The 11498-nt window shown below is 43.9% G+C and overlaps 1 protein-coding gene across 1 annotated transcript; it reads right to left on the bottom strand.

The window, feature by feature from the left end:
• Positions 1 to 4868: 4868 nt before the first annotated feature.
• LOC104516208 (poly [ADP-ribose] polymerase 1) lies at positions 4869 to 10935 on the bottom strand (the record flags this gene model as incomplete). The annotated part of the gene is made up of 7 exons (XM_010160464.1): positions 4869 to 5704; positions 7185 to 7299; positions 8405 to 8466; positions 8853 to 8980; positions 9268 to 9420; positions 9970 to 10068; positions 10807 to 10935. Coding segments are annotated over 7 exons (768 nt in total), but the record flags the coding sequence as incomplete, so codon positions are not given.
• Between the last annotated feature and the right edge of the window lie 563 nt (positions 10936 to 11498).

Genomic DNA, 11498 nt, shown 5'->3' with positions numbered 1-11498 from the left:
GACGGCGGGGTGGGCTGTCACTTGGCCCATAGGGTCACCCCAAAGCAGCCGTGACAGCTTACCGCCCTTACACCATCCCTGTTACTTCCTTCTTCGTTAAATAATGTGGTTTTTTGCTAAACTGTACTTCCTTTCCTAGTTTTCTCTGTTCGCTGTGCCATGCCTGACCAAACTGATGGCACAGGTGAGACCTGGGGAGGAGTAAGCGATGAACAGCCCAACATAGTCAGCCCTGGCCCTGTAGGCACGGCCTGTGGCACTGCCGAAGAGACCGAAACGCTCAGCGAGCCCAAGGCCTGAAGGTCAAGGTCTCGCCTGCCCTCACCCAGTGCGAGCAGGGAGCCAACAACCCACAGCCGCACGAGGCCTTGTGCGCTGGCCTGCCCGCCCTCTGCGGCAGTGCCCCACCAGCACAGCTGAAAGCTGCCCGCAGGTAGCAGACAAGGTTTCCTGGTGTAGTCAGTCCCCCAAGGTGTCTGCACCACAGTGACTTTGACAGCTTCCGCACCAAGAAATCTAAGCACGGAGATACTATCATAAACAAACCACAGGCACCTTTACATGCTTATGGACCAGGCTCTGCATGTGCTGAGCTTTGAAAACTGTACCGACTGCTACTTACACCAACCCCAAATTCCTTTTTTTAATAGATGAAAATGCAAATTGAAGATCAAAATGAATTAACAGTATAGCTTAGACAAGGCCAAGTCAGTGCCAATCAAACACTGTCAACAAGCACATTGGTGTAATGCAACATGGATGCTATGCCTGTTGGTTTGCAGGTCTTAAAAAGCACCTAAGTGAAACCAATGATTCTGCAGAACACAGAATATTCCATGTCCTAATGTTTAAACTGAGTTTTTAATGTGTGTGCTTAATTTGCTAATGAAGCAGATGACTAGGCACTCCAGCAGGTCAAGAGGGGCAGGATATAGGTCATGTTAGTAAACAATAAAAAAGAAAAAAATCAATGTGACCCTTGTACTCAAGAGCAAAAAAGTGCATTTCTAAGAGAAGAAACTGCATAAAATCCTTTAAAAATTCCTCCAGGGCTTTCTATGTACATTGTAGCAGAGTCTAAAAAACCAAACCCAAAAGGTAAAAAGAAAAGACAAGGCCTGGCATGCATTTCCACACCCTTTTCCAGGTTATTTTGACAAGCTGTTACAACAGCCTGCCTTCCCCTTTGCCCACAAGGGGCCTAAGAGACTTCAGCGAGAGCTTCCCATGCTGCACAGCACAAAAAGCAACTACAAGATACAAAGCAGTGTAGGCATAAAGGTAAATAAACTAATAACAAAAAGCAACAAAATAGTAGTCTGTGCTATTTCAAGGGCAAAAACTACGCATCATTAAGCACTGCAGAGTTTTCCCCTTTAATAAACCACCTCCACCACCCAAAAGGCCTGACGCGGACCAGGACCTTCCAGGCTCACGCAAACAATAACACGTTAACGACGCTAATACTTTTTCTGTCTTTCAGCTCAGCTCCCCGTGTTCCAAGGGTTGTATGTTAATGCTCAACTCAGAGCGGTGACACCGAGATGTCCACGGTTGACGGAAGACGCCGATCACCGGCGCGGTTTTTACTGCTGTGCTTTGTAAACCTTGTCATCAGGCCTCGCTGTGCTGAAAGCAGCGGTTGCCCAGCACCACCCTGATGCGAGAGAGCTCTCACCAAGGCCAGGGATTTCCAGGGGAAGGAAGGTTTTCTGCAACGCGATCTCATTTTGCAACAGTTGTCTTTTTTGAAAGAGGAAAAAAGAAACCAAAAAACCCCAGCCTTCAGGGCTGCTTTGTCCATTGCGATAAAACCTATAACATTCCCTCTGCTGGAAGGGCCAACGCTGTGTCACCAGAATGCCTGCTCTAAGACACCTTCTACGTGCTGGCCTTTTGGGAATGCTGCAGTATCTCTGTATCCCGGTTTTTCACTTCTCCTGTGCACATTGTTTCCAAGTCACACAACTGCAACCCTGATGCAGCGATGTGGAAGTGACACAACCGTTCTGACACAGGCACGGTGACCGAGAACACCCGCACTCACTGCTAGCAACCTGCCATGAGGTGCTGCTGACTCACCTGCCTTGCAGAGGCAGAGGGAGATCTTTCAACCCCCGGCACTCCTGCCGTTCGCTTTCCCAAAGGGTCACGTTAGGCAACTGCTCTTCACAGCCTGCGCCGAAATGCTGCAGAAAGCACTTCTACACTCCCATTTCTCCTTAATTACTTCAGATGGTACTAAGACGTGGGTTACACCACCTACTCCTCAAGGCATTCAGCGCCTTGTCAGCACCGCGCAGGTAGTGCTACGTCCCAGGGACAGGAGATGGCCGGGGTGTTGTTTTCTCATTTGTAAAGAGGGGTCAGGGGAAGCAATAGTTTCACCCTTTCCGCTGTTGGGAAGCCATTCCTTCTTCTCGCCTTCAGATTGTACTTGCGCATCCCGCTTTCTGCAACAGCGGCCCGCAGCACCTGCTGGCCTGCATGCTGCCCTCAGGCTGGAACAGAGGAAAACCAGCAAGTTATCCTGGCTGGGGTCTACATCTGCTTTTCTTCCCATCGGTGAAGAGTTTGGAGATGCAGTAGCTTATCTGGAGAAGTAGCCTGGCGTTTATTTGAAATCAAAAGGACACTCAAGTTCTTGGTCAGATGCACATATTCCACAACAGTAGAAACTATTTTATGGGCGTAACAGGAGTGAGAGTAAAATGGACCGAGTTAGGGGCCTCACCACATACATAAAAGCAATTTAAGCAAAACACTAAGTGGGATATAAATTGACCACAAAAACTACTTCCCAGCAGAAAATTATGTCCCCAGAACTCCTACAGGGAGGCCTGGAACAGTCTTCCAGAAAGAAAGCTGAAGCAAAGACCTCAGTAGTTACAAATACTGCAAGACTCATTTGAGAACAGGAGTACAAGTCTTTATGGAACGGAGAAAGCTTGATGTGCCCAGGGGTCTTTCACATATGAATTATTTGGGTCGGTGCGGGGTTTTCTTCTCCCCCTTTCCTCTGATTAGAGACAGAAGGGGGTGGAGTGGATTTCATTAAAGGCTGCACCAACTGATTTAAAGATTGTTTTATGGCTAAAGTACAGGGTTGCGTAACCTGTGCTGCACTTTCTTCTTAACTTTTTTTGGAAAGAGTCGGCCAAGTCACAATTAGCGCTGACTGCCAGCAGCCTAGGCTGGCTTCCTTCAGTTTACCCAATTCATATAAACTGCATGGACGACGTTAACATTTGCAAGCCATTGTACAACAGAGCCTCCAACCCCGCTAAATAAAGATAAAATGGTTAAATATTTATACTTTGCTGCTTTAGGTAGTTTAACATTTAGATCAGAAGTCATTCCTCAACATCCCTCCTCTGGAAAAAAGCAGAGAATGTCATGGGACCTCATGTCTTGACAACCCATTCCTTTCAAGTAGTTTTGACAGAAATGGGACTACCAGTTCATCCAGCTCCGCTTCGTACGCGTACTCCAAAAGCAATGCCTTCAGTGGTTGTCACCGCGCTGCTCTTCTCAGCCTGGCCCCGGGGAGAGGCCGTCTCTGCCGGGTGCCAGCAGCACCGGTGCCTGCTTTCAGGAGAAGCAGGGCTGCTTTGCGGTCAGACAAGCCGGCAGCAGAAGCAGCACCTGAATTCATATTAGATTCCACTGCAGGACAGTCACTCCCAAGCTACGGTCCCCATAAGGCACCTGTTGCCTCTTCAAAAAGTCCTGTCCCACTGCATCTTATGTTGCAGGGATCAGAGACAACCTGGGGCATTACTTGCTTGTGCTGCAATTATAACTCGGCACAGTACACATCGTAAAACACTCCTTGTGCTACACAGCACTTAGGGCCGTATCTTAGGGCAGGACAGGAGGTCTTAAAGCAAAAGGGAACTTGAGTCACCTCTGGCACAGGTACAGGTGAGAAAGGGAACATCAAAAGCATTGACCTTTAATTCCTGGTCCCAGACTGAACTGTAAGCTGGGGTTTTTTTGGGGGGGAAAAAAAAATTAATAAATTTCTACCTCACAAATAAACCCAACCATTTCTCATGTTCCGTTTCAGAGAGCGACAAGATTGTACTTCAACGACTGACCAAGTTTCTGACGGAAGAGACCCAATGATCAGCCACTGGTTAAGCGACTGAAGAACCAGAAGACAAGGGCCACTCTCTTCACTTCCTCTCAAATCCATGAGCACCAACCTCAATCGGTTCGCTTGTGTTCAGCTGTCCTCAACTCATACGACTTCCCCAGTCCTTCCACGTCCTTCTCTCCCCAACAGCAGCTGCTCTGTTTTCCATCTCTCCTCATCCTCCTCTCCTTCCCGGGTCCTAGAAACAGCTGCACCATACACAACCACTTCGGCTTGGAGCTCCTCTTTCAAAAGGCACTGGGGCATCACAATGTTTTTGGAAATGGATCTGTTTTTTTCCATGCAGGTTACCAAACACTGAGGCTGCAACAGTCAGAATGAGCTTGAACTGTCTCTTCTTGGGAAGGGAATTATCACAGTGGAGGAGATGCTGGATGTACTGCTCATGTAGAGCTGTCCCTGGGGATTAGCCAACTTGCCCTAACAGCTCAGGGAAATACGTAGTTTTTGAACAGAAAGACCTGATGCTGCACTATAGCCAAGTACTCCTGTTCTGCTCAACGGCTTACTGAAAGCAGGTTGGTTTAAAAGAAGCAACAAATATCATGAACATTGAAATTATTAGTTTCTATTGATGTTTCGAGACAGGGAATTCAAGACTACCCACGAAGTAGCATTATACCTCACTCCAGGTCATGATGAGTGAAGCTTGAGCCCAAACTCAACTGATGGCTTTGTGAGGACTACAGTCTACAACAACCAACTTACATCACGTTGAAGGTTAGGTATTTAAAGGAGGTTTATTGGGCTAACACTAAATTCGAACAGCCACAAGTTTATTTTCCATGTTTACCACACCAAGTGTTGACAGATGAAGTCTCAGTGTAAAGTCCAAATTTTCATTTCACCATGACTTCCTGAAACATGACTACAGATTTCAATATTTGGCATTTGGTCTTCAGGGAGAGAGATTATGTTTGAGAACATTCTACCAAACACATTTAAACTGTGACTCAAAACCAAAACAATTTGGAAGTTTTGAAACATAAAGCTGTTAGTATGAAATTAGCTTTTATTTTTTTTTACCGCAAAATAAATGCATATTTATTATTTATTCCAATGAAAACTGAAAAAAGGTATCTTAAGACAGAACCTTAAACAGAGCAAATATCGCAAACGTCCTCAAGTTCCTTCTGCTATTGCCCAGCTCTGCCTGGCTAAAACCACAAGCTTAATTTTTCTTTTTCTGTCAGTTTGGTCAATTAAAAGAAACACTTGAAAGCCCCAAAACTAGAAGTGGTATAAAACAAACCCAGGTACTTGTTCTCATCAGAATTTAGGTCCATGTGTTGCTACAAATTTAGATAAAACTTTCACTAACTGTTGTACTAAATAGGATTTAGTAACCTCTTCTGCAGTTTAGTTCGTGATACCTTGGTAAAAGAAGTCAATGCGTAAGCATGTCAGAAGTCAACGCTATAGTGTAACTACAGTACAACTCTAACAGGGCTTCTAAATACTGTTCACCAGAGTGATGTCTTATAGTTGAATTTCAGTTTCAGCAGGTACTTCAGATTTACCTGAGCAACATCATACACAATATACCTGGAAAAAACATTAAGGAATAATTACAGTTGTTGATATTAATAACAAAATCTCCAAACACAAACTTCACCTCTGAACTTACCAAACGGATGCCTGTGTGATTAATCAGTTCAAACCCCAAGTCTTTAAATTTGACTTTTCTCTGAATCTGAAAATGTTTTAACCAATAGTTGGAAACAAGCAACTAAGAGTCATATGGAGCACTAACAATGGCACACTAGGAATCCTGAGAGATAGGCAGGTGAACTGACTCGGATACAGGGCTGCAGCTCTTGAAGATTAATTTCTGTCAGCCAGAGCCACACCACACATCATCTCTCTCGCTGCCTAAACAGTGGAGCGATGTAGCCTAGATGAGATCTGCAGTTACAGACCTGGCACCTACAATTAGAATTGTACCTCTATTGCTATCTTCCAGCACAGAGTCATCACTGTCTTCTTAATTTCCCACTAAAAACCCAAACTGGAATTGTAGAGAAGAGCTCCACAATGGTTGGCAGTGCTTGCAAGTTCTATGACTGCACCACACCCTTTTCATTTTTCATAAGACAGTCCCACCTCGCCTATTTGTTTCTCAATGCTTTAGGCCTCAAACTTAACTCTAACCCCAATTTTAGATGAAAAGCTCCATTAAACACAGTCTAAACCAAAAAGAATGCATATCATGTTACCTCAATTAGCTATTATTAACCATTATCTTTTATCATCTGACCAAGACTGATGCTATATTTAAGAAAACTCAAGATAACAACAGTATTGCCATGAGTTCTGTCGCCAAGACTGCTGGTAAGGGGAAAACAGCTTACCAAAAGACAGTTTCTACACAACCCAGCGATTGTATTAACAGGTTATTTGCTTCACCAGCAGTCAAGAGATTGATTTAGGACCTTAGGCATCGCTTATTCTTATGACCTCTAGTGAATGTTGAGCACGCATTCATTTTGGGGTGTTTCTGCCTAGAAACAGGCCGAATGGCTACCTCTCTGATAGGCATCCAAGGTTTACCTCAACACTTGCAAAAGGTCTGGGAAAGACAAGAGAAGCTGTGTGATGAGAAACACGAAGGCACAGAGCCTGCTCCGCCACCTCTGCCTGGCCAAGCTGGCCAGCCACAGCACCACAAGGAAGAAACCAGGCTGGAGTGATGTGAAACAACCACAGGTTGCATTCCCCTTCCCTCCTCCTGGCACGTCTCTGGGCAAGGCATTACTCCAATGCCTGCAGGTACTGAGTCCTGTTGGGGCAACAGCTATTTGCTACGTGTATTGCGTCCTCTTTTTTTCAGCATGCCAATTTAAATGTGGCAGCTAAAATTATCTCCCTTGGAGAAGAGACTCTAAATTGTCTGTGAACACCCCAAAACAGATCTAAAAAGGAACAAAACACACTGTGCCAAAAGCCCTGACCGACACTAGTGAGGTCCTGCTAAACTCAGTAACACGCAAACACAGCATGTGGCCAACGTAAAGGCAAAGGATACTCGTTATACAGAAGACAGGTATCATTAATTCCTGTGGAGATCCCATTCCCTAAGGGAACCTCTACACCACCAAGGGTGGTAGTGGCTGTGGGATCAGGTGCAGTTTTGCCCAAGCCTAGAAAGGGAAGAAACATTAAGTTACAAAACTAGAAGGCAAACATAGACTCTCTACACATAAAATGACTCAGCCAGCCAAATATTACTCCACGCGTATTTTCAAATGCTGACCAAGTGCAAAAGTATCTTAAAAACCACAAAGGATATAGTCTGTTTCTTTAGTTGAAAATCACCATACTAATGGTAGTTGTACTCTGCTACATTAGAAGTGAGAAATTTAGACTTTTGGCTGTTAATTGTCTAATCTGTATGATGAAAGCTAAACCAGACCAGAATTACAGCTCTCACATCCCGGGTCCCTTAATGAAAACATGGACATTGCAACATTTTGGGGAAAGTGTAACAAACCAATTCTTATTCTCCTTAAACTCTCCCAATACAAATCTGTTTTGACAGCCATAATACAGTGAGAGTAGTATGTATTGAAAAAGATGATAAAAATCACATTTTGTTCTATTTTAGGCACCTGATTTCTTAAGCCTCTCAGACTGAATAGTTTAAGAAAAGCTGCTCATTACTGAATGTTACTGTTCTCCGCTCTCCCATCTTGGTACAGAAGATAGCCATGATTACCATTTCTTTTGCTTGAATTAGAGCGCAGAGTCTTTTCTCTCATCTTCTTTTTCAGTGCAATATACTGATACTTTTTGCAGATAGAAATGTAATGAGAACAGCTGTTCCATCTGAACTTTTATTCTTAGCTTCTCCCTTCTCTCCAAGCTTCTAAGGCACTTTGAAAGCGAAACAATTATACTTCTGATCTATCAAACCTCTCATCTTTCTTCTAAAATACTTAGTATTGTTATAATGAAAGTGAGTAAGAAGCAGAACGCACCTTACGTTTGCTCTCGTGCAGTAGCAAATGAAAGTCTCCTCCTGAACTTCAGGCAACACATTAACTTCAGTCTTAAGATTTGAAGCGTACTACCTCCCATTTCAAAACGCCACATACACGTATAGAGATGCAACTACAGGGCAACATTGTGCAAACTCTCAAAGGAGGTACTGCTGTGAAATGACCAGCATGCTCTTCGCTAAGCAGAGAGCCACAACGTGAGTCAGCCATCGCTAACAGATCCATGATGAGAACAGCTAATGCTTACCTTTCACACTGTGTTTTCCCTTGGGCAACTTTGTTATGTGAGAAGCATTCTTTAGCTCATACCTGGACAGCACAAAGAACACACAATAGCATTTTACATTCATCAAACTATCTTGGGGAAAAATGGCAGGTTTTTTAGGCTTCACTTTATGGTGTTAATCCAAAGTTAATTTAGATTCTGCTCTTTTGGAACTCAGCCACCTTCCTTCTTTGTTTCAGTTACTAATTTTAATGATGATGGCATTTAGTACAAGATTCTAGAACCGCAACACTGATTATTTTGCCCCACCAAATAGCTCACATTTTAAGGGAAAAAAAAAAAAGGAATTTTGCTTCTAGAGAAATACAAAGCACTTTTTCTTCACACGGGAGAAAAGGCTTGCAATTTTAGCATCACCTACCACGATGTATTAAACACATTCTGCAAACACTCTTTGTAAGTTACTTACATATTTCCAAGGGCAACCTCTCCCAGTAGTATTAAGCCGATGGGATCAGCCTGAGACGTGTGACAGTAGTTGGCACTCTTGGATACCATGTCTGCAAAATAGATGCCTTTCCCAAACATGTAGCCAGTCTGCAAGCAGCAAAAGAAAAAAAAAAAACAACCAAACCAACCTGATTGGAGCATGAATACAAAGGCAGCACTGATCCACCTGGCTGGGCTCCCAGGGGAGCAAAGCTGCAGCTCAAACTCTTGTGGACACCAGTCAGAAACTGACTCTGGACACACACAATGCTGTCTGCGTGCCGAGAGGTAACACGCAGCCCTCCCCACACGGATATTTTATTCCGGTTGTCCCCGACTGTGGCCATCTCCGTGCACAGGTATGGAAGCAGCCAGAGAAGCAGTGTTTAACGTACCACAGGAGCTTCAGGGGGAGCTATCCGGAGACCCTGCGAGAGAATACCAGCGAAGTTTGTGGTGCGGGAACCGTGCCACAGCAGCTGGCGATTATGGAGCTGCTTGAATGGCTTGTAACGCTGACTCTCTCCTTCGCGCTCAATCCTGAAGATCTTCAGTTCAAAAAGGGATAGGAGAAAAAGAACAACGGAGCAAACAAACTGTTACCTTCATGCAACTAATCAGAAGGAAAAAAAAAGAAAAAAAATCACCATCCAATCTGGAATATACACTGATCTGCTAGGAAAATTGATCTGGATGGTTTGTTGTATTTGCTGTTTGCTATGTCATGCTAGCAAAAAAGAGGTAGAGTTGATCACAGAGTACTTGTTATTGATTGCTTCTCCACCTTCCCGTCTGCATTTTCACGAGGTCATAGTTTACTGAAGAATCATTCAATGAGCTAAGGCTCAGGTTTAGCAGATGATTACTCCTCCACCTCCTTTTTGAGGCCAATTAAATTAACATAAAAACACACCCCCAAAGACACCTCAGTAAGCTTAGACTCATCTCTGCCTAGACTTTTGCTATTCTACTACATAGCAACTGGTCTACCAAACCATCTCTTCAACAAAAGGATACTGGAGAAGTTACTCAAAGACAAAAGGAAACTGCAAGCAAGTTGACTTCACTAACATAAACCCCAGTATTGCCCAGCTTACATCCACGACTTTGAGATCATATGCATTGTGAGTAGCAGCATGAGTATTTTTCACATATTGTTTAATAATCTTGGCTTCTTCTGAATCTTTGTCAACAACCTGCAAAGAGAGAAATGAGGAAATTTTTTAGCATACAAACTAGGAGGCTTCTTATAACATGACGACATCCACCCTATACTTGCAACTTCCTGTAAAAGCCTCCTTTATCATTTAGATGGACATTTATTCCCAGCTAGAGATGTACAGGTATACAGACAGCACTCTGTCCCAGGATGTTTGAGATGGGAAGGCACCTCTGGAAATGGAGATGATTTCCAACTCCCCTGCTCAAAGCAGGGTCAGTTGGAGAAGAATGCCAAGGGCTGAGTCCAGTCTGGCTTTCAATGCCTCCAAGACTGTAGCGTCCACAGCCTCTCTGGGCAACCTTTTCCAGTGTTTGACCACCCTCGCAGCAAACAAGCAAACAAAAAAACCAACCCAAACACCACCACAAGCTTTTCTTTACAAACAATTTCCTGTATTTCAATTTGTGCCCATCACCTCTTGTCACTGAAAACCACAGAGAAGAGCCTGTCTGTCTTCTTTATTCCCTTCCCCCATCAGGTATTTATAGACATTGATAAGCTATACCCTGAGCCTTCTCTTATCTATGTTAAAAAGCCCCAGCTTCCCCAGCATCTCCTCATACAACACACGCTCCAGTCCCTTAACCTTCTCGGTGGCCTTTCAGACAGCCAACACATCTGTCCATTTACGGTTTACACGACCTGTTATACTCCAAACCAACAGGACATCAGCTTGTATTCACAGTCACTCATTTCCTTTTATTTTCTTTACCTTAATATCAGTTCGAAGTTTTTCATAGTTTATGTCAATTGGGTCTTTATCTCCATCTTCATTTCCACCTCTGAGAAGGCTGTAAGCAACCTCAATATCAAGCAAGTTGTCCAACATCTGCACTTTTGCCTGAAGAATGTAAAGAGGTCATTTTACTTGTGCCTCTGACATGTTCAGACTAACTCTGGAATATTTCAAATTATAAAAGTGTATGTGAATCACTGGCCACACATTGCCATCTAATAACACGACAATGCTGTCTTAAGAAATATATACACTTAAATATATTAAAATACACATACACACACATATAAATAGACCATAATCATAGAAACATAGAATCTTTTACGTTCAAAGAGATCCTTAAAATCAAAATCCAATTGTTAACCCAGCATTGCCAAGTCCACCACTAAACCACATCCCCAAGTACCACATCCACACCTCTCTCAAATACCCCCAGGGATGGTGACTCCACCACCTCCCTGGGCAGCCCATTCCAATGCCTGACAACCCCTTCAGGGAAGAAATTTTTCCTAATATCCAATTTAAACCTCCCCTGGCACAACTTGAGGCCATTTCCTCTTGTCCTATCACTTGTCCCTTGGGAGAAGAGACCAACACCCACCTTGCCGCAACCTCCTTTCAGGGACTTGTACAGAGCAATAACATCTCCCCCGAGCCTCCTCTTCTCC

This window comes from Eurypyga helias, unplaced genomic scaffold (assembly GCF_000690775.1).
Source record: "Eurypyga helias isolate BGI_N326 unplaced genomic scaffold, ASM69077v1 scaffold39531, whole genome shotgun sequence".
NCBI classification, from domain to species: Eukaryota; Metazoa; Chordata; class Aves; order Eurypygiformes; family Eurypygidae; genus Eurypyga; species Eurypyga helias.
Note: the sequence above shows the minus strand (reverse complement) of the source record. Positions and strands in the feature narration are given on the sequence as shown.